Raw genomic sequence first — 24,434 nt, 5'->3', positions numbered from 1 at the left:
GTGTATTTGTTATGAGTGTTTTTATTGGACTGAGGACTTGATGATCATTAAAACAAACAACATACAAGTTTATATGAATGACATTTTAATGTTTGAAAAACTGTCTACAAAGAACCTCATTCATTCTCCAATAATCAACATTTTGTAGAAATATAACCAATCTCTCCACTGATTCTAGTTCACAATAAATAGACAGGAAGTGAAACGCGTTAACACGTAGTCTCGGAATCAATGGCACATTCTTAGACATGTGTGACCTACTTTTACTATGTCTCAGCAGTCAACAATATAAAATGTATCAAAAATAGAATCTCCGCCACAGTTACTTCCCCTTATAACAAAAATTATAAATCTTCAACATTTTCATCTGAAAGCCCTCCCCAGTTTAACAGATCTACTTTAGTGTAATTATTCCATAAAAACATTTTGTTGAAAATAGACCTGTAATTATATTGGATACCGTAGAACAGTTCCCCTTAACAAAAACTTTGAAATATCAATTTTCACTTTAATGATATCACTAGTTTTTTTTTAACAGACAGAGAATTAAGCCTATTATCTTGTAAAGAAGCCACATTGTTTTGTCCAGAATTAACAGACAGAGAATTAAGCCTATTATCTTGTAAAGAAGCCACATTGTTTTGTCCAGAATTCACACATACCTCTCTTGTTCAATAAACTACAAAAAAAAAGTCTAAATATAATGGTGCTTGTATTGCACGAGTAGAACTTCAGAGCAGTCAAGGGTCAAGGTCATGTTTCCTTGACAACAGAAATATATATATAACAGTATGTATATAATCCTTCTACATCAAATGATATGCTCTTTGTCATTCATTAAGTACAGAATGAAGAAGTATTTACAGAAATGTAACATCTGGATGGAGGCTGGTCATTTATGACACCATTACATGTACATGACGTATTTACAATATGTCGACATAGATATATATATATATATATATATATAAGACATGTATATAATATATAGAGAACTATAAAGTCTTTGTTATAAGTGTAGCCAAAATGACATCCTTATTAAATACATGTATAAGAAAAAAAAAAAACCTGTAAGTTTCTTGGAAAAAAAAAAGACAAAATATAAATTGTCAACAACCACACAATGTACATGTCATGTCTTGCAGTGTATTTAAATCTTGTTCGATGTTTAATATGATGGCTTAAAAATGTTAAATACACATTCAATGTAGCAAAATAATTCAATAGTGTCATATAATATCACTGATGGACGTAAACATAAATTTGTGTGAAGTACAAATGAAAGACATACCATAATTACGGGAAAATAAACTGATCTGGCTAGCGTTTTAATCCAGACCAAGTGATGTTTAATTTTGGTATAAGAGAAAATGTAGGTCATCCTTTGGTAAAAAAAACAACTAAAGCTACCTACACGTCCTGCTTCTATGCAAGGGAAACAACTCTTATGAAATAACTTCTGAATATCTTTGTTCACATATAATCAAGTCTATCAATGACAAGAAATTATTAATGTGTAGTATTTGTTTCATTTAATACAAGCTATACCCTGTTGTTATTTAGTACCCTTATTTACTTTATAATCACAAATGCCAATGTCCTCTGTTTGCCGAGCTCATAAAATATTTTCCAATTTTCAAAAAAATGTGTTCTCTGAGACCCTACTATCAATTTTCAAAATAATTTGATGAAAGAGAAAATGAAATGAGTTTATTTTGTTTACAGATGTATTTTTCAGAAATTAGTTTCTCAATTTCGATACAAAACAGGGCATGGAGAAAAAAAGTGAAAATGTTCTGAGTATTTGGTTCATTAGTCAATATTTAAACGTGTATAAAACTGTACAATAAAAATTTGGTAGCACTTTGAAAAAAAAAAAAAATCCATATCACAACCAGAAAATCAAATGTCAGGTAAGTTCTTTCTATAGCTAGAACGAGTGTGAATCACACATTATAATTTAAAATATCGCCAATTCTTTAACAAGTTATTGTATAAGACCAAATAGCAGTGAAATGTCTGTCCATCCATAATGTGCACTTTGTAGAAATTCAGTATCAAGGTGTGACTCAACAAAACAATACATATAAACCTTAAAAAACTTAGCAGACTTTCATATACATATGATTTATGGTCCCTGACTAACAAAGATTGTGACTTTTTCAAGCATTTTTTTGAAACAGCATGTGTACCCCTAAAGAATTTCTAGTGTCAATCAATTATATATTAAAGTAAATCAGAAAAAAATTTACATAATAATCAACAAGTAACAACAGATTCCTCACTGAATGTCAAGGTCACTAAGGCCCGGGCATATTGGGCATCATGCCCATGTACTGCCCACCTGGTCCCCCCATCAGGCCCTCCATGGGTGACATTTGTCGCGGACGTCCTTGAGAATATAACTGTTGTTGGAATTGTTGATACTGTGCACTGTAAGATACACTTCCCCCCTGTGGGCCTCCCATCCCCATTCCTGGCCCTCCGGGCATCCTCATCCCTCCGTGGGCCATTTGTCCCCCGTGGGGTGGCATTGATGGCCCAAAGTTACTCATGGCCGAGAGCCTTGCTGCTGAGCTGCCTCCTGGCATCATCTCCATGGATGCTGGACCTCTTCCTTGCATCATCTCAGGGGGAAATCCTCTAGAGGGCCTCCTAGAAGTCATTGGTCCCCCCATCATACCGGGCCCTGGCCCCATCATCTGCTCAGGCCCCATGTCGTAGGGTGGTGAGTTAGGGTGGGACATCGGACCCATGGGATCCATTGCCATCATACCTGGAGACATTCGCATGTTACCTTGCATCATTCCCGGCTCATTTGAACCAGGCATCATTCCTGGTGGCACGTTTCCCATATTTGGCCCCATGGGGCCCATACTATCCCCCATGTTGTTCATCATCATATCATTCATTCCTCCCATTGGAGGGCCCCCAGGCCCCATGGAGGAGAATTCAGGTCCAGCCGATCCTCCTCGCTGCATCATGTGTTGTGGAGGCATTCCCCCCATTTGTGGCCCCCCAGCAAATGGTGACAGCCTCCCAGGCCCAGGCCTCATGACTTGATCCTGAGGGTTTGGGAAATACTGCACTTTAGAGGTGGGTACTTTTGAATCGAAGTTGCTCATTGGTGTCGTGAATCTTTGCATGAAGTTGAGATCAGGTGGTTTCTGTGGTGGATTTGGCTGGTTCGCCGGAGGATGGGCAGGCAGATACTGAATTGTATTGGGGGTCTTGGACTGAATTTGAACACTTGCATTTCCCAGCGTGTTGCCTGAATGTATGTTTGGAGAACCTGGCCGACAAGCCTGCTGATTTTGGGCCATCATTATTTTGTTGCCCATTTGAACAGATGCTTGTTGCTGCTGCATTTTGCCCATATCTCCCTGGCCCATGCTTGGATTGCCCATCATGGCTTGGCCCTGCGACATGGACACAGATGATGGGGTCATATTTGGATGCCCTGGCCCAGAGGCCGATGTTGACATTCCACCCATTTGCTCCATATTCATTTGTTGCACATTCATTTGAGAATTTGGGTAATTCTGCCCACCTGGGCCCGCATTGACACTTTGGATATTTAACTGTTGTATGGACATGGTGGCATTCACAAATGTATTGTTAACACTAGGTGTTGTGTTTGTTTGTGATTCTGTCAATGACACGGATGAAATCGTTGAGGATTGTGATGTACTTGTATTTGATGTTGCTTGCTGTCCTTGCATTTGAATACTATGAAAAGGTCCTCCCTGCATCATGTTTTGTTGCATTTGATTTGATAAATGTTCGACCCCCTTGGCTAAGTCAGCGAGCGAAGATGAAGTGATGTTGGAGAGAGATGATTTGTTTGATGGGGTAGGGGGAGCACTAGATGACACATTAGTTGAAGACATGCTATTAGCTGTAGAGTTTGTCACAGGGGGTGGGTCATAATGCGAGAGTCTCATGTTGGCTCCGGAGAGTGGGTTAGGCCCAGGAACAGGTCCTGGGCTATTTAAAGGTCCTACACTGGAAGTTTGACTTGAGTTAGACATGGGGCCTTTGTTTGTTCCTGAATTCAAATGCATGGGTGAATGAGCCACAGGATTTGATCCAAACTGATTTCCCGGTCCATGATTTTCCGGTGTATTTGGGTCACGATATGCAGAATTGAGTTGTTTTGTAATTGTTAGCTCCTGTCCTTCAAACTGGTTGAGGTAATTAATTTGCTGGGGGGAGGGTGTAGGTTGTAAATTTTTGTAGAGGTCTTCCTCGATTTCGGATCGTTTCCTTTTCTGTGATTGTGCATGTTGTGCATAGCTAGGTGGTGGCTTACTTACACTATTTCCTACACTGGTTCCCGACGACGGCCTACTGGGAACCAGATCAGGTAGGAGGGGTTCGGGATTGCCTACACGCTGCAGTTCTGAGGAACTGCTCCGACGTGAAGTTTTTTGCTGTCGCCCATGCATGGGACCAGGCATGCCAGGTGCCATAGCTCCTGACCCTGGTAAGTTAGTCATCATGGGATCAAAATGGCCACCGGGAGCCATCCCAGGATTCATCATCGGTCCTTGTTCAAGAGATCGAGATCCAAACGAAGACCTACGTGGTCCTTGAGAAAACATGTCATGTGAATCAAAAACACCCTGTGAAACCAGTGGGGGAGACCCAAGAGGTCCATTACAGTTAGGAGAGGTAGAGCTTACAGAGCCACGCTTTTGAGCAATTGAGTGTTGGTAGGAAGGAGGGGGAGGCCCATTTCCTGCCATTTCCATGTTAGGATGGCCCATACGCTGAGCCATACCTTGTTGACGTTTCTCCATATAGAATTCACGCTGCAGACGTTGCCACTCGTGCTGTGCTGGGGACATGTTGTGCATTCCCTGTGGACCGGGGCCTCGCGGGCCCATGAAGGATGGGCCTGCACCATACTGCGACATGGGCATCATGTTATTTGGAGAACCGATCATGCCGTCAGGTCCCATCATACCCTGCTGGGGCATCATGTCATGGCCGGGCATACTCTGTTGTGTGTTCATTCTCTTGTGTGGAGGAGACATCATGTTCTGCTGCATCATGGGGCCCCCTGGCATCCCTTCCTGCATCATTCCACCACCCATCCCTGGCCCAGGCCCCTGTCCTGGACCAAAATGTTGGGGGTGTTGTTCCGGAAACAACATTTCTTGTATTTTCTGCAAGTTCTGCAAGGCGTCTTTTCTTTTTTTCAACTGTTCAGGGGTTAAATTTTCATTAGGCACTTTTTGTTGACTCAGACTGGGATGGTGAGGTCCTAGTCCCCCGGCCATTGCCATAGAATCAAACCCTTCACCCATCATGCCCCCTTGCCACTGAGGCATGCCTGGGTTACTCCCACTTCTAGAGTTCATGCCCGGGGGGAAGCTATACTGTTCCTGTAGCTGGGCGTTCTGTTGCTGGACCCACTGTTCCACAGAGGAACTTGGGGGGAATTGTCCCCCTGATCCTCCCTGGTTCTTCATCATCAGACTTGGCCTCACATTCCGAGGGGGCATTCCTCCAGAATTTCCAGCAAATGGGTGAATCTTCATCTGATGCTTCTGCAAATTTTAAAAATGATCGATTATAAAATGAAAATGTAAGTCTTTAATTTCCATGCATTAATCTTGAAAAATAAAACAGAAAAATAGCAAATGTGTCATATATAAGCTTTGGTAAAACAGTAAATCATGGTAACATTTAATAATGATCATCTTAGTAAATAAACTGTAATTAAGAGAACAAGCAAAATTGTCAAGAGTTAAAATAATCGAAATAAAATGTAACACTAATTATAATCTACCATTCTGAAATTATGAGGAGAAATCTTGCTCACTACAAACAGAACAGACCTGAAGGAACTTTTTTGTGTTGGGTTGGTCCATGTGGAATGAGAGAATGTTCTTATATTGTCCCGCCATCACAGTCTCCGCTGCATCGTTAGCCATCTGCGTGGAGAACACAAATATCTGGCTCTGCTGCTGCATGAACTGGGAATCCCCGCTGGTGGGCGGGGCCTGCTGAGGGTGGGGGTGACTGGCCGGAGGAGTCCCCCGGGACGTGATGGGGGCAGCAGCTATGGGTGACTTGGATGTTTTGGGAGGCTGGGGCGTCTTATTGGGGCCCAGAGGAGGGGGGACTTTGGCAGGGGAGGATCGTCTGTCATCTGTGTCCTCACTGAGAACCTCCGCCAGAGTTTGTGCTGTAAATGACATAAAACATCAGAATTTGTGCTGTAAACGACATTAAAACAAATCAGAGTTTGTGCTCTAAATGACATTAAAACAAATCAGAGGATTTCCGCCAAAGTTTGTGCTGTAAATGACATAAAACAAATCAAAGGATTTCCGCCAAAGTTTGTGCTGTAAATGACATAAAACATATCAGTGAGAGGACTACTGCCAAAGTTTGTGCTGTAAATGACATAAAACAAATCAGAGTTTGTGCTGTAAATGACTTAAAACAAATCAGTTTGTGCTGTAAATGACAAAAAACAAATGAGAGGATTTCTGCCAAAGTTTGTGCTGTAAATGACATAAAACAAATCAGAGTTTGTGCTGTAAACGACATAAAACATATCAGAGTTTGTGCTGTAAATGACATTACAACAAATCAGATATTGTTTACATTTCCTATCAACTTTGCTAACTCTTCTACATATACTCGTCATCTTTGAAAATTGATCTCTTAAGTTAACATTTAGCAATGGTTATTGTAAAAATATTCAATTACAAGTACAAGTACAACAAGAGGCCCATGGGCCACATCGCTCACCTGAGAAGCTTTGACCATTCTGTTCTTTACCAGATTTCACCCTTGTTATACATAATGCATCCCCACCCTACCCCACTGATCATAATTTAGACATTTTGAAATCTACACTACCCCATGATCCTTCCATGGGCACATATGTTTCAGCTTTTTTGGCCCAGTGGTTCCTGAGAAGATTTTCAAAGATTTTTCCTATATATTTCTATGTAAAACTTTGATTCCCTATAATGGCCCCGCCCTTCCCCCGGGGGGTCATCTTTGAAAACACTACCCCAGAATGCTTCCACATAAGCTTAACTTTTTCTGGCCCAGTGGTTCTTGAGAAGAAAATTTTCAAAGATTTTTCCTATATATTTCTATATAAAACTTTGATTCCCCATTGTGGCCCCGCCCTTCAAAACAATTATCTACATTATTCTTCCACATCAAATTTTCTGGCTCAGTGGTTCTTGAGAAGAAGATTTTCAAAGATTTTTCCTATATATTTCTATGTAAAACTTTGATACCCCATTGTGGCCCCGCCCTTCCCCTGGGGGTCATGATTTGAACAATTTAGAATTTTCCAGGATGCTTCCAATATGTTTCAGCTTTTCTGGCACAAAATTCTTGAAAAAATTTTCAAAGATTTTTCCTATATATTTCTATATAAAACTTTGATTCAGTGTGGCCCCACCATCCCCCGAAATATTATGTAACAATTTAGAATCTATACTGAAAGGAAAAAGAAACGCATATTTTACTTTTAAATTAAATTAAAACTATTATTTCGGTTTTCCAGTATTGTTATCAAACATTTTAATTCATCTTTAATCTACAAGTTACCAAAATCTTGTGTGACTTTGCAGAGGTTATTGAAATTGATATGTCGATACCCCCCAAAATTAAAATAAAAATTCTCATCATCTCCCTTGCACATTGGTAACAGCCTTGATTTTCCTGTGCATTGAGTTCACCAGAGGATTTATCTTTCTCGTTTGATTATTATTCAACGCTTCCGACAATAGTCTTAATGGTTGATAGAAGCTGTATTGTTCCAAAGCCAACTTTATGCTGAAATGAGTGCCACGAATTTTCATTTTATAGAATTTACTCCAGCTGGTTTGGTACACGTGAATGTTTGTGAGAAAGTCTCGACAAACACTACATTTTCCCAGTGTGAACATGCTAAAAACATTACGCGCACGACGCGTATGTGCGCGCGTGAGAGTAAAATCGACGTAAAAGTTGCCAAGCTCGCGGACCAAATTAGAGCACAGAATTTCTGTCAATTTTAGGGTGAAAATATTGGTATGATGGTTTGCTGTATAAATATCGGTTTCAGTGATAACACCTTGACAAAAAGGTGACATGATCAAAAACCCTGTCTGATGTGACGTTGTTTCGCGTCAACGTCACCGCCATCGTTGGTTGGAAACCTTTTAATTTACTCTCTGACAACTGAAAAACCTTTTTTTGTTGAAAAGTTTAAAACAAACTGCACAGCAACATATTGTTGCCTTTGTATTCACTTATGCAATTCAATAACTGGAACCAGTGAAACTTCCGTCAGCCATACCATGATTGCACGAAATTTATACTGATTTCAAATGCGGAAAACGATGTCTATAACTCCAATGCATCGATTAGCACCACAAAATGTGATCATAAAATTGTCATCATCAACATGCACGTGTTTTTGGCTTTTTATCATTTCCCCTACGTGACGCCATACATTTCATGGTTGAGTAATTTTGACCAGCAATTTTAGTGCACAGTAATCAAAATAAACATTTGACAAATTTTCAAAATTTTCGGACATATAGTTAAATATATTTCGAAATTATGCTATTATGCGTTTCTTTTTCCTTTCAGTATACATTATACCAGGATGCTTCCACATAAGTTTCAGCTTTTCTGGCTCAGTGGTTCTTGAGAAGAAGATTTTCAAAGATTTTTCCTATATATTTCTATGTAAAACTTTGATTCCCCATTGTGGCCCCGGGGGGTCATGATTTGCAATTTTAGAATCTACACTATACCAGGATACTTCCATATAAGTTTATCTGATCCAGTGGTAAAACAGTTAAAGAAGATTTTCAAAGATTTTTCCTAACATCAATCGCCATTCGATTCATCGCCATTTTCGCAATACCGCCATGATTTCCCATTAACGTTTTTCCTGCTATATAAAATTCTCTTTATAACGCCAAATTCGAATTTGTTTTCAATACAAACGTCCATTTTTAAGTGTCAATTAATATACCGCCACAGGTGCGTGCGGTCAGTGAAGTGCGGCTAATTTTAATCCCTGTTGTAAAGCATGCAAAGCCAGACAAGGTATACGCAATTAAATAATTAGATTAGAATTAAATGAACAAATAATTTTAATATGAACTGTTACAATGATGTTGTTCTGTTGTTTTGTTTAAAAAATCGTTTAATCACGGCTTCGCCACTAAAGGGGTAGTTGTGATAGTACGCAGAATACAATATTTTTTTTGATGATCTCTGCTTTAAACAATGCAAAGTTTGCCTAAAAATAATTATACGGTATCAATTGTGAACGTTTCACTAACAATGATGCCATAAACAATTATATATAATTTTACGTTTTAGCAACATATCACGACGATCGACCCAGCATGTTTTTTTTCAATATCAGACGTGCCGATTTACATGTACATAGATGCACATGTACTTGTCTTTATTTCATAAAAAAATACTTGAAGTATTTTAAAATTTAGAAATATGTTTTATATACATGTATATATATGAATCAAACGCTTTATGGTATTTCTATTCACTTCTTGTTTCCTAAAAGATGGGAAATTCAATTCATCGCCAAATTCGTTATACCGCCATGATTTCTAAATCACAAAAGGTTTTATTTTTATATTTCTATATAAAACTTTGATTCCCCACTGTGGTCTTCCCCTGGGGGTCATGATTTGAACAATTTATAATCACACTACCCCACCTTCCACATAAGTTTCAGCTTTACTGGCCCAGTGGTTCTTGAAAGAAGATTTTTATATATTTTTGTCTTTCATGGGTTATCCCCTTGCGAGGGGATATGTCCCTTCATTTTAACAATTTAAATTTGTGCTTTGTACCAAGTTTGGTCAAAATTGGCCCAGTGATTCTTGTAAGAAGTCCTGTGAAAAGTTGATAACTGTGATAATACCTGGAGTGATATTGTTTTAATGTGATAGATACATGTATGTGCTAGAACGTTTCAAATCAATTATCCTATTCACATCAAATTTTTGGTAATAGAAAATAATGTCTTAAGACAGTAATCTTTCCTTCTTAGAGAGCATGATTTTCCAATCCAATATGATCTGACACAAAATCTGTGTCAATCTAGAATAAAACTTATTTAAATAAAAAAAATTCAATTATGAAAGGTAATTCAGAATGTCATGAACTTAAAATTTCCCTCTTAAAATTACTTGGAAAGACCAAGACATTCTTTACAACTTTTACTCTCTATGATTTAATAAAATATTTACTGGTGTCTGGTAAAAAGATGTAGAAGATATGTAGGAATTTTCAAAATTTCCAACAAGGGGAAAGAGTTCAATGTAAAAATTTCAGGTACAAAAGACATCCACATGACTAGAGACAAAAGACAGCAAAAATAAATCACCCGAGTGACTCAGATAACTTACAAAGTCCAGTCTGACCTACAGTTCTGTACGTGATAGACAGTGACAAATACTCACGAGGCAATTTCTCTTCTTTCACTTTCGCTTTGTCAAAGGCATGGTTGTTGTTTTCTGCAAAAAAAAAAATTCTTTCAAAATTCAGAAAATAGTCACATGGAATTAAACTACTGAAAATATCAGTTTTTTTTGCACTTTAAAAATTCAGGATACACTATTTCTTGTTAGTCAGATTTTTAACAAAAGACAAATTAATAATAAATCCGAATTCTCTATTGCACAGACTTTCTCATTTCGTGGTACCTACCTGACTCCCCATTAGTCGAATTGTTACTAGGCGGTCCCATTGAGTGATTGGTGCTTTGTGGTACCTACCTGATTCCCCATTGGTCAGGAGTTATTGTTCCTTTGTGGTACCTCCTGAGGAGTTAATGGTGCTTTGTGGTACCTACCTGATTCTCCATTGGTCAGTTTGTTACTGGGGGTCCTGAGGAGTTATTGGTGCTTTGTGGTACCTCCTGAGGAGTTAATAGTGCTTTGTGGTACCTACCTGATTCCCCATAGGTCAGTTTGTTACTGGGCGGTCCTGAGGAGTTATTGGTGCTTTGTGGTACCTCCTGAGGAGTTAATGGTGCTTTGTGGTACCTACCTGATTCTCCATTGGTCAGTTTGTTACTGGGCAGTCCTGAGGAGTTATTGGTGCTTTGTGGTACCTACCCGACTCCCCATTGGTCAGTTTGTTACTGGGCGGTCCTGAGGAGTTATTGGTGCTTTGTGGTACCTACCCGACTCCCCATTGGTCAGTTTGTTACTGGGTGGTCCTGAGGAGTTATTGGTGCTTTGTGGTACCTCCTGAGGAGTTAATAGTGCTTTGTGGTACCTACCTGATTCCCCATAGGTCAGTTTGTTACTGGGCGGTCCTGAGGAGTTATTGGTGCTTTGTGGTACCTACCTGATTCCCCATTGGTCAGTTTGTTACTGGGTGGTCCTGAGGAGTTATTGGTGCTTTGCGGTACCTACCCGACTCCCCATTGGTCAGTTTGTTACTGGGCGGTCCTGAGGAGTTATTGGTGCTTTGTGGTACCTACCCGACTCCCCATTGGTCAGTTTGTTACTGGGCGGTCCTGAGGAGTTATTGGTGCTTTGTGGTAGTCCTTGGTCAGTTTGTTACTGTTAGGAGTTATTGGTGCTTTGTGGTACCTACCCGACTCCCCATTGGTCAGTTTGTTACTGGGCGGTCCTGAGGAGTTATTGGTGCTTTGCAGTACCTACCCGACTCCCCATTTGGTCAGTTTGTTACTGGGCGGTCCTGAGGAGTTATTGGTGCTTTGCGGTACCTACCCGACTCCCCATTGGTCAGTTTGTTACTGGGCGGTCCTGAGGAGTTATTGGTGCTTTGTGGTACCTACCCGACTCCCCATTGGTCAGTTTGTTACTGGGCGGTCCTGAGGAGTTATTGGTGCTTTGTGGTACCTACCCGACTCCCCATTGGTCAGTTTATTACTGGGCGGTCCTGAGGAGTTATTGGTGCTTTGCGGTACCTACCCGACTCCCCATTGGTCAGTTTGTTACTGGGCGGTCCTGAGGAGTTATTGGTGCTTTGCGGTACCTACCTGACTCCCCATTGGTCAGTTTGTTACTGGGCGGTCCTGAGGAGTTATTGGTGCTTTGTGGTACCTACCCGACTCCCCATTGGTCAGTTTGTTACTGGGCGGTCCTGAGGAGTTATTGGTGCTTTGTGGTACCTACCCGACTCCCCATTGGTCAGTTTGTTACTGGGCGGTCCTGAGGAGTTATTGGTGCTTTGTGGTACCTACCCGACTCCCCATTGGTCAGTTTGTTACTGGGCGGTCCTGAGGAGTTATTGGTGCTTTGTGGTACCTACCCGACTCCCCATTGGTCAGTTTGTTACTGGGCGGTCCTGAGGAGTTATTGGTGCTTTGTGGTACCTACCCGACTCCCCATTGGTCAGTTTGTTACTGGGCGGTCCTGAGGAGTTATTGGTGCTTTGCGGTTACTCCCCATTGGTCAGTTTGTTACTGGGCGGTCCTGAGGAGTTATTGGTGCTTTGTGGTACCTACCCGACTCCCCATTGGTCAGTTTGTTACTGGGCGGTCCTGAGGAGTTATTGGTGCTTTGTGGTACCTACCCGACTCCCCATTGGTCAGTTTGTTACTGGGCAGTCCTGAGGAGTTATTGGTGCTTTGTGGTACCTACCTGACTCCCCATTGGTCAGTTTGTTACTGGGCGGTCCCGTTGTGTTATTGGTGCTTTGTGGTACCTACCTGATTCTCCATTGGTCAGTTTGTTACTGGGCGGTCCTGAGGAGTTATTGGTGCTTTGTGGTACCTACCCGACTCCCCATTGGTCAGTTTGTTACTGGGCGGTCCTGAGGAGTTATTGGTGCTTTGTGGTACCTACCCGACTCCCCATTGGTCAGTTTGTTACTGGGCGGTCCTGAGGAGTTATTGGTGCTTTGTGGTACCTACCCGACTCCCCATTGGTCAGTTTGTTACTGGGCGGTCCTGAGGAGTTATTGGTGCTTTGTGGTACCTACCTGACTCCCCATTGGTCAGTTTGTTACTGGGCGGTCCTGAGGAGTTATTGGTGCTTTGTGGTACCTACCCGACTCCCCATTGGTCAGTTTGTTACTGGGCGGTCCTGAGGAGTTATTGGTACACAGTTCCGTGCTCCGATTCTCCTCTGATGGTTCCTCCTTGACCTCAGCCTTGACCTCAGATTTGACGGCGGTGCCGTTGAGTTCCGTGGCTACTTTGTCAGCTGATTCCGGCAGCATCTTGGCGGTAGCTGACGGGGTGCCGGCGGTGTCTGCGGCCTCCAGACTCGGCTTCTTCGCTTCACACTCCAGGATCACACTTTATATAACGTTCTGTACTTTCCTGTCATTTCAAAATACACTCAGATTAACACTTGACAATATGTGGGTATCAGTTTATATATTTCTTATACCATTCAAGATGAAATTTAAGTGGTGACACTGCCTAAGAAAATCAATAACACTCTCTGGTTTCTATATTAATAAAGAACAAAAACCTTAGTTTTTCTCACTTACTTTCTCCGACAAATCATTACAGTAATTGTTATACCAGACAACTTATTGTATTAAGTCAAGGTAAAACACTTCAACTACAGCACAGAATGCTGGATTTCTCCAAATCATTAGTGATATATTAATACATATATACATTACACTTACATATATAATTAAATAAAGGCATTATCTAAGTCAATATGCTTAATGAGCATTCCAATAATGCAGAATATTTTAAAACATGTGATAATTTAACTACTTAAATGACATAAAACAGCCTGGAGTTTTTTAGGAGACAGATCAGTTGTAGGGAGTGAATTATTAACGTATGTTGATGTGGAGCGATCTGCCTTCACCATGTTGATCCCACAGCACACAGTCTTACAAATCAATAGATAGCGGTCTCTATTAACACTGTTAAATAATCACGACCAGTGCCCTTTCTGACGGCAGTCACAGACTCTTTTATAACACTTACTCCTCAAATTAATTTTCTCCAGCTTTTTTTCTGACTCTTGTGTGTGATGTAATATGGGTACAAAAATGCTGACATGGTGATGTCTTTGTGTTCTAAAGGATCAATATAATTAGGCTTGATTAATTATAAAAAATGGAAGGTCTTGTTTTAGAGGACTGAACACCTGCTTTTATTTAATTTTTTTTAATTTTCAGATTCTTCTCTATCTTTTTAATCAAATCCCAAAAATTTTCCACACTCCTTTATATCTAAAAAAAAATTCTTGAAAACATTGATTGATTGTTTGTTGTTTTATATCCCATTCAAGAATTTTCAAGACAGTGTAAGATTATATTGTAAGATTTTAGTTTAGGATAGTAAAATGAGCTATTATGGCTGGCAGTGAAGGATTAAAATTTAGGATTGTACAATGAGTTTTTATGGCTGACAATGTAGGATTATAGTTTAGGATTGTAGAGCAAGATTTTATGGCTGGCAGTGTAGGATTATAGTTTAGGATTGTACAATGAGTTTTTATGGCTGGCAGTGTAGGATTATAGTTTAGGATTGTACAATGAGTTTTTATGTCTGGCAGTGTAGGATTATAGTTTAGGATTGTAGAATGAGTTTTTATGTCTGGCAGTGTAGGATTATAGTTTAGGATTGTACAATGAGTTTTTATGTCTGGCAGTGTAGGATTATAGTTTAGGATTGTAGAATGACTTTTTATGGCTGACAGTGTAGGATTATAGTTTAGGATTGTAGAGCAAGATTTTATGGCTGGCAGTGTGATTATAGTTTAGGATTGTACAATGAGTTTTTATGGCTGGCAGTGTAGGATTATAGTTTAGGATTGTAGAATGAGTTTTTATGTCTGGCAGTGTAGGATTATAGTTTAGGATTGTAGAATGAGTTTTTATGTCTGGCAGTGTAGGATTATAGTTTAGGATTGTACAATGAGTTTTTATGTCTGGCAGTGTAAGATTATAGTTTAGGATTGTAGAATGAGTTTTTATGCCTGGCAGTGTAGGATTATAGTTTAGGATTGTACAATGAGTTTTTATGGCTGACAGTGTAGGATTATAGTTTAGGATTGTAGAGCAAGATTTTATGGCTGGCAGTGTAGGATTATAGTTTAGGATTGTACAATGAGTTTTTATGGCTGGCAGTGTAGGATTATAGTTTAGGATTGTAGAATGAGTTTTTATGTCTGGCAGTGTAGGATTATAGTTTAGGATTGTAGAATGACTTTTTATGGCTGGCAGTGTAGGATTATAGTTTAGGATTGTACAATGAGTTTTTATGTCTGGCAGTGTAGGATTATAGTTTAGGATTGTACAATGAGTTTTTATGTCTGGCAGTGTAGGATTATAGTTTAGGATTGTACAATGAGTTTTTATGTCTGGCAGTGTAGGATTATAGTTTAGGATTGTACAATGAGTTTTTATGTCTGGCAGTGTAGGATTATAGTTTAGGATTGTACAATGAGTTTTTATGTCTGGCAGAGTAGGATTTATAGTTTAGGATTGTAGAATGACTTTACACGGCTGGCAGTGTAGGATTTATAGTTTAGGATTATAGTAAGGTTGTTGTGTAGATAGACTATTTCCTTATACTCACCAGAGTAATATCCCCTGAACATGTAGACATTGTATGTTGGGCTTTTGACCACCTGAAAATTAAAAAAAAAATAATGGCATTAAAAAAAAATTACAATCACATGATACATAACTGTGTCATTCTAAAACTGATTTTCCATTAAACAATGATGTTGTGAATGACATCAAATTTTACTTATTATTTACTTAACAATCTTATCCATTATGAAACCTTATCCACAAAATCAAACTATTTTTTTTAAAAAGAAAATTGTCTAAGGGGAATAACTTTGTCAAAAAATTGCTCAATCGTATCCAGAACAGAACTTGAACTAGATACATTTTTATGATAAATCTGTTTACCAAATTTCATTTCAGTATGTGCAACCTCTGTGAAGGAAATGCACAGAAACGGTTGGTGGACTGACAGACAGACTGACCGACAGCAAAGCAATATACATGCACTCCCTTCTTCAAAGGGAGGCATAAAAAAATTCTGCAAACAAAGGTTGGGAAATTGATGAAAACAGAGAAAAGTACTACAAGTCTGCAATAGGTTCTTTTTATGTTCATCAGTCAGAAAGTTCTTGCCAAACATTTCAATATTCTTAACTTTAACTTTTTTGGTATTAGCACTTAAAAAAAAAGTTCCAGTTGTTGCAGAAAAAAGATAAACAAACAAACATTTTATTGGTATATTTATGTCTGTATGAATAATAATGTAAAATAGGATTAAGAATATTAAATATTGTATTATTGATAATTTATGTTACTGTATGTTGCATTGATGGAACAGCCACTGCTCAAGAAAATTATACAGATGGCTTGTTTAGCAACATATAAATATACTATAAAGGACATAATTTTGGCCTAAATGATATATCTTTACAATAGTTTGAAAGGGTTATGCTGAGCTGCAATGTGGAAAAATGTCACAATTATCCCATAACTTTTAATTTGCTTGATGAGTTCAATTAAATCTAATTCACTATCTTGTATAGAAATCTATTTTTAGTCCATATTTTGAAGAGAAATCTATTTTTAGTCAATATTTTGTAGAGAAATCTATTTTTAGTCAATATCTTATAGATAAATCTATTTTTAGTCAATATTTGGAAACTCCATGTCTGTTACCTAACATCTTCTTTCAAATTTACTTCACCATGTTGGACTTTTTTTTTTCAATCAAATTCACATTTTATCTGAAAAGAAAACAAAGAAAGTATTAAAGTTTATTCATGAGTATATGAAAATATGACTAAAAATAAAATACATTAGGAACTGTTAAACCAATAAGAATTGAACAATCATCATTTTGTGCTCATTTTCAAAATAAATAATAACTTTTGTGTTTAAATTAAATCATAATCTTATTAACTGCAAAATAAACGATACTGAGTATTGTGATACAAGACAAGAGGAGCATCAATAAGTAGGTAACAGGAAAACATCAGACACATCTGTTACTTTTACACCTAGCAGAGTGAATTTATATCTTTATTACCAATCTAATGCACTACTACAAACACTTGACAATTACCGACATGCATTCTTAGAAGTAAAACATTGTATCAACAACCTAGATTGCTGACAGCTTCTTTATAAGCCTGTGTCACTCCAAAAAGAGAAGTCCTTATCTCGACACACACTCCAAAACGTAAACATCAAACAAGCAAAGTGTACGTCGAGACCCGGTAAAACATAACCCATACCGTGCCCCTCTAACATTATCCGTGTATCACTGCTGATTTTGTCATAAACATTATTTATCAATGAGATCCTGTTTTCCCCAGTCTACTGACCTGGTGATGAGAGAGTGCTCTCCCTTGGTGGAGGATGTCAGGCCCGTACAACTGATACCTTTCCCGTTTGATAAATTCATGTGTGACCTTCCAACTGAAATCTCTTTATCACTAGACATGCGGTACACAATATAATCGGACTACATTCCTTTAATTGTAGCTCAAACATTTAAACTACCTGAGCATTCCTCTCCACCTTATCCAATATAAAAAGCCAACTTAAATATCTACAGAGAAATTGAACTCCAGCTGATTAACACACGTAGTAAAGACAGAAAATTTGCATGATGACCTAATAATCCCCCGTCTTTATTGTTATGATCCAAAGACAACACACACACATACAGATTTCAAAGTTCATCAAGTGTGAAAATGAAATCGGAGCTGGCCCGAGTTTGTGGGGAAGTTTTGGGGGAGAGATAGAACACTGAATCATCTTAAGTGACCTCCCCACACACTCACTGATAAAACACAAAAAACTCAACTTATCTTATTACAGGTACACCTCCCAGAAAAAAAATCAACTCAAAAAAAAAAGACTAAAATTCTTGACTTTTTTTTGTCTGCATGCTGAGTTAATATCTGGTGCCCTATTATGAAATGATTTCCTTGACCTTATTTAACCTTGTCAACAAAGGGTCACTTTCAATCAGTCATTGTCAGAACAGCCTCTATCTCAGGTATGTAATATGAGTCACAGCTTAAGAATTTAAAAATCTTACAAAGCTTTTTATCGTTGTCATGACAACCCAATGGGACAATCCAATTCAGTTATGCTTTCACTAAAAATCGCTTCTAATTGATGTGCATTACAAATATTTTAAAAACCTTTTTACTTTGAGTACAATAACATTAATCTCGACGACAGTTTCAATGGCATGCATATATGTTTTTATAAAGATGAATTTTCCAACTGAAGCCAACATTTTCAAAATATACATAATTAAATTCATTAGATTATAAACTGTTTTATTCTGACTAGTTTTAATTATTCCACAGATAATCTCTAACAGTAGAAGTTATATGACAATAGAATATGAAATGAACTGCCATCTGCATTTCTTGAGAGAAATTTGAGAGATTTGCCACAATTTAGGTCATGGTTGTCCGTTTGTGATGTGGTATATGATAAGAGACTCCTATAAAACAGCAGTTTTCTCTGTAATGAATCAGGACGATGAACCGATGCTCAGGTAAAGCTGTGTAGGTCTACACACATGGACCGCTGATAGTAAACAGCCCCCATCATGACTGTAACTAGCGTGTCAAAATTACTAAGGATGGAAGGGACTTTATGAATGACTGCATTAAGTACCAATTATAACTTAGTCCTACTCAAAGTCAAGTCTGAATCATTTCAGTGTTACTTGTCGCCTACTGTTAAATACGCGCACTAACTTAACCCTACATTCTTCTATTACTCAATCCATGTTTTTCTTTAACTCAAAATTAGTGAACTAACATAAGATTTATTTCCAAGCAATCATCAGTATGTGAACAAACTGCAGATTCCCACACATTTAATATTAAGTGTACATATTGGATATTTATAGACCTCTAAATGAAATATGGTTATAATACATAGGTGCATTACACTGAGGTTTTCATAATAAATGTCTGACATATACCTGAAAATCAATTCATAGGATCACATCCATGTAATGAAGAATTAAGTTACATATAAAACATTTCTATTTTATACTGGGGATTTTCTATACAAAGAGTTGTCCCCCTATCTTTAAGATACAGTAACCCCCTCTTCCTTCTATCTCTGTGCAGCAGAGACTGATGTGATAAAAAATATAACAACAATTAGCCAAATATCAGGCTTTGTTCAATGTCTAATTTTTTTTTCCAAAAAAAAAAAAAAAAAAAAAAAAAAAAGAACCCCCCCCCCCACAAAATGCAGATTGAAATTTCATACTGTAAAATTACATGATGCTAAACATTTTATTTTGCCATGTCTGCTCTGTATGGTTTTTTTTTGTATTTTTGAAAAAATGTGTCTGGGGGAGTATAATTAATGAATATTATTTGTTGATAAGCCTGTCTGTTTTTCTACACAACGGAATGCCCATAAACAAATCCAGAGAGCCAGTGTGTGATCCACACAGAGAAGAGAGCTACAGCTCAATAATAAATCTAGTCCTATATACAAACAGTATCAGAAACTGACAAAACATTTCAACACATTTAAGCTGAACCGCTGCTAGTGGGAGACCTTGAAGAGCAGGAATTGTTACACAATCAGGCAATGTGGCGATGTTTGTGCTGAAGCCAACATTTAATGTGTTGTGTTCTTAGAATGTACACTTCCCTTCCACAAGGTATGCCACACATTCTAAAAACTCCTACCGATCATACTCCAAGCCTGATAAGAACTCCGCTCAATTTAAAAAAAAAAAACTAAAACATGTACAGGCTAGGAAAGTATTGAGCGTATGTCATCCCTAGTATTGACAAAGAGACAATGTGAGGGATCATAGAACCAGCAAATCAATATGTCACTCATGTAGGTCAATGTAGGTCTTTATCTGGAGAAACAGATTCCAGGGATCTCCTAGAGAAGATCAGATAAATTACTCCAACGACTAATTCTGCTTAAATACACATAATAATATACCAACCTACATGTAAGCCTCTCCACTTCAATACCTGTATTAATACACCCACCCAGGCATTTACAAGCCCGGTGAAATTACATGTAAGTTTTTCAATTCCACCTAAATATTAATACACTGATTACACTCCCTGATGTTATTACATGTAAGTTTATAAACCTAAATTTGAAATAACCCTCTGAAGAAATTACATGTAAACCTCTCCACTTAAATACATGTATCAATACACCCACCCAGGCAATAACAAGTAAGTCTGGTGCCATTACATTAAGTTTTTCCACCTAAATATTAAATAATACACTGATTACACTCCTTGATGTAATTACATATAAGTCTATCAACCTAAATTTTAAACAACCCTCTGAAGAAATTACATGTAAGTCTCTCCACTTAAATACATGTATCAATACTCCCACCCAGGCACTAACAAGTAATTCTGGTGCCATTACATTAAGTTTTTCCACCTAAATATTAATACACTGATTACACTCCCTGATGTAATTACATGTAAGTCTATCAACCTAAATTTGAACTAACCCTCTGAAGAAATTACATGTAAACCTCTCCACCTAAATATTAATACACCCCTGATGTAATTACGTTTGCCTTTTCACTTCAAAATTAATACACCCCTGGTGTAATTATATTTATTAAGTTTCTCCACTTAAATAATAATATAATATATAATTACATGTAAGTCTCTCCACTTAATATACTAATACACCCCCTTGTTAAATTAAATGTAAGCATTACATAGTAGTCTAAATAACTTTATATGACCTACATGATAAACTTTGTCTTTCAGTCTAATTTTGGAATTGAATTTTGTATTAATCAATTCCTGTCACTTCATTTGACTTGCATTGACTGTCCTAGACTCTTCATTATGATGGCTTTATCATGTAAATTTTACTGAGAGCCCTACATTCAATGTCAATCCGAAGCTACATAATGTATAACATGCTGCTAGAACTTCATTTTTCTGACTGATACATGTACAATTTGATTAACAACTTAAGATCGATTACACTATCAATCTATCCATATTATATATGAAATGGTACATCAATGACCATGACACATCAAGACTATGTTTCTGTAAAACCTTTTTACAAGTTCACGATAAACTTAAAAAAAAAAAAATTTTTAAGCATTTATGAATAAACCATTAATACATTTATTCACTGTCTGTCTTTTTTAAAAAAATGTAAACTTTGGTAAAAACGTTGAAATTCAAGAGTGACGCACAAAGTTTACTTTGTTCCTTTGAATTAAAATGTATGTTATAATACAATTAGTTTTGTGTGAAGTCCTTCAGAGGAGCAGCAGATTGTAGGTGTTACTTTACTGCAGTATAAAGTCTTTGTAGCCAATAGCTATGATTTCTTTTTCCTTCAATACTTCCTGATAATGCCTATATTTAACAAAAGTGCACACGTCCTCCTCCTTCCATACATATAATGTGTCAAGTAGTGCCTGAGATGGTCTGCATCTTCTATATCTACAAATTACCTCCCTTGATCCATTCCTCTAATGCATCATTTTTTTATTGTATGCAAAAATAAAATCTAAAAGCAGGGCTTTCCCAGAATGGGTCTTCCTGACACAGTACAGCACATTTCTACCAGTTCTGTTACGTACAACACACACTTCACTCACATCAGAAACAAAAGCCAACACTTGTAAAATGCAGAATCATACAAAATTCTTATCATTTTTTATGTTTAACATATTTAACTGCCAAAGATTCATGATTCAATGTGCATCAGAAGAGAATATTTTCAACATGAATTACAATAGGCCAGAGAAAAGAAAACAAATGGCCCATGGGCCACATCGCTCACCTGAGCACCAAGGGTAGGACTAGTATAAAATGGCTTTTTATTGTAAAGTTTAAATCTAAAAGTAGTCCCATGACTAAGGGTGAAACATTTACTGAATTTTGTAAACGTTTAAATGGATAGCAGTAAACGAAACGGTACCGTTTAAACGGGAAATATTCTATGTTGGATTTTTATGGCTACTCATTCATGAAACTCGAATTTAATAATCAATTCTTTCACTTTAATATAAGTATGAGCTGTTATTACAAATTTATTGTTGGTCATTGTGATTTAACCGTAAGAATTTGAGGCGCATTAAATTCATTCACTTACGACCTCGTCACCCAACTGCTTGGTTTATTTGGTTACCGGGCGTAGAAAAAATAATTGTAAAGATGGATCTTTTAATCTCGAAAAAAGTAAAACAGGACCTGCTGAATGTATTGAAACTTTTCAAAGACTTGTGAAAAATGTATTATATTTATTTAATCAAAATATATCAAGTTTTATATTTCAAGTGTCGTAAAACATCGCTAGTATTAGCAACTCGGAAATCGGAATTAATTATGTTAGCCCGTATCGGGTTTTAGATATTTTCATTCAATATGTTTCCGGTTTAGATTGTTGCTTATCAAATGGCCAAAGACGGTGTTTCTTTTGTAAATTATGAAATAAAACAATTTTTTTTGTGTTAAACTTTATTTCTGATAGACATTGATAATGACCCTCGTGTAAACGTTTACTCAAACTGTAAACGTTTAGAGCATATAATCGAAACGTCGCCGTTTACACGTGTAATCGTTTCGCCCTTACCCATGACCAATCATGGATTTGCTATTTTTTAGAAAATGATTGAGAAGAAGATTTTTAAAGAATTTTCCTATATATTTCTATGTTAAACTTTGGTCGGCCATTTTGGCCCCGCCCTACCCCCGGGTGTCATGATTTGAACAAACTTGAATCTACACTACCTGAGCATGCTCCCATATAAATATGATGAATTATGCCTTTGTCATTCTTGAGAAGAAGATTTTTAAAGAATTTTCTTATATATTTCTATGTAAAAACTTGGTCGGCCATTTTGGCCCTGCCCTACCCCGTGGGTCATGATTTGAACAAACTTGAATCTACACTACCTGAGCATACTTCCATATATATATGATGAATTATGGCTTTGTCATTCTTGAGAAGAAGATTTTTAAAGAATTTTCCTATATATTTCTATGTAAAACATTGGTCGGCCATTTTGGCCCCGCCCTACCCCCCGGGGTCATGATTTGAACAAACTTGAATCTACACTACCTGAGCATGCTCCCATATAAATATGATGAATTATGCCTTTGTCATTCTTGAGAAGAAGATTTTTAAAGAATTTTCTTATTTATTTCTATGTAAAAACTTGGTCGGCCATTTTGGCCCTGCCCTACCCCGTGGGTCATGATTTGAACAAACTTGAATCTACACTACCTGAGCATGCTTCCATATAAATATGATGAATTATGGCTTTGTCATTCTTGAGAAGAAGATTTTTAAAGAATTTTCCTATATATTTCTATGTAAAACTTTGGTCGGCCATTTTGGCCCCGCCCTACCCCCGGGGGTCATGATTTGAACAAACTTGAATCTACACTACCTGAGCATGTTTCCATATAAATATGATGAATTATGGCTTTGTCATTCTTGAGAAGAAGATTTTTAAAGAATTTTCCTATATATTTCTATGTTAAACTTTGCTCGGCCATTTTGGCCCCGCCCTTACCCGTGGGAGAGAGAGAGATATAAATATGATGAATTATGGCTTTGTCATTCTTGAGAAGAAGATTTTTAAAGAATTTTCTTATATATTTCTATGTAAAAACTTGGTCGGCCATTTTGGCCCCGCCCTACCCCGTGGGTCATGATTTGAACAAACTTGAATCTACACTACCTGAGCATGCTTCCATATAAATATGATGAATTATGGCTTTGTCATTCTTGAGAAGAAGATTTTTAAAGAATTTTCCTATATATTTCTATGTAAAACTTTGGTCGGCCATTTTGGCCCCGCCCTACCCCTGGGGGTCATGATTTGAACAAACTTGAATCTACACTACCTGAGCATGTTTCCATATAAATATGATGAATTATGGCTTTGTCATTCTTGAGAAGAAGATTTTTAAAGAATTTTCCTATATATTTCTATGTTAAACTTTGCTCTTTTGGCCCCGCCCTTTTCATGATTTGAACAAACTTGAATCTACACTACATGAGCATGCTCCCATATAAATATGATGAATTATGGCTTTGTCATTCTTGAGAAGAAGATTTTTAAAGAATTTTCCTATATATCTATGTAAAACTTTGGTCGGCCATTTTGGCCCCGCCCTACCCCCGGGGGTCATGATTTGAACAAACTTGAATCTACACTACCTGAGGATGTTTCCCCATAAGTTTCATCTTTCCTGGCACAGTGGTTCTTGAGAAGAAGATTTTTAAAATATACCACTAAATTTTCATTAATTCCCAATTTTCCCCTTGAATAAGGGCGTGGCCCTTCATTTGAACAAACTTGAATCCCCTTCACCCAAGGATACTTTGTGGCAAGTTGGGTTGAAATTGGCCCAGCAGTTCTTGAGAAGAAGTCGAAAATGTGAAAAGTTTACAGACAGACACGGACAGACGGACGCCGGACA

At 37.6% G+C, this 24,434-nt stretch overlaps 1 protein-coding gene across 7 annotated transcripts in view; it reads right to left on the bottom strand.

Moving 5' to 3' along the window:
• Window positions 1-591: 591 nt before the first annotated feature.
• The window catches only part of LOC134276012 (protein pygopus-like), a 35,773-nt gene continuing 11,930 nt past the window's right edge, over window positions 592-24,434 (bottom strand). Inside the window, exons 1-7 of one of the 7 annotated variants that reach the window (XM_062758286.1) lie at window positions 17,319-17,721; window positions 16,651-16,718; window positions 15,539-15,590; window positions 13,035-13,309; window positions 10,470-10,523; window positions 5,847-6,196; window positions 592-5,555 (exon numbers count right to left, since the gene is read on the bottom strand). In XM_062758286.1, coding sequence (XP_062614270.1) covers window positions 2,301-5,555; window positions 5,847-6,196; window positions 10,470-10,523; window positions 13,035-13,206 — 3,831 coding nt within the window. In that variant the 5' untranslated portion in view covers window positions 13,207-13,309; window positions 15,539-15,590; window positions 16,651-16,718; window positions 17,319-17,721 and the 3' untranslated portion in view covers window positions 592-2,300. Of the gene's footprint in view, window positions 5,556-5,846; window positions 6,197-10,469; window positions 10,524-10,784; window positions 10,798-10,959; window positions 11,006-11,126; window positions 11,173-11,361; window positions 11,408-12,626; window positions 12,673-13,034; window positions 13,310-15,538; window positions 15,591-16,650; window positions 16,719-17,318; window positions 17,722-24,434 lie in introns of those variants that run through there. The other 6 variants (XM_062758285.1, XM_062758288.1, XM_062758287.1 and 3 more) reach the window with 6 other exon arrangements.

The sequence above is a fragment of the Saccostrea cucullata genome, unplaced genomic scaffold, assembly GCF_032062105.1.
Source record: "Saccostrea cucullata isolate Sc308-1 unplaced genomic scaffold, CSIRO_AGI_Scuc_v1 ctg113, whole genome shotgun sequence".
Taxonomy (NCBI): Eukaryota; Metazoa; Mollusca; class Bivalvia; order Ostreida; family Ostreidae; genus Saccostrea; species Saccostrea cuccullata.
This window is presented reverse-complemented; position numbering and strand designations above follow the sequence as displayed.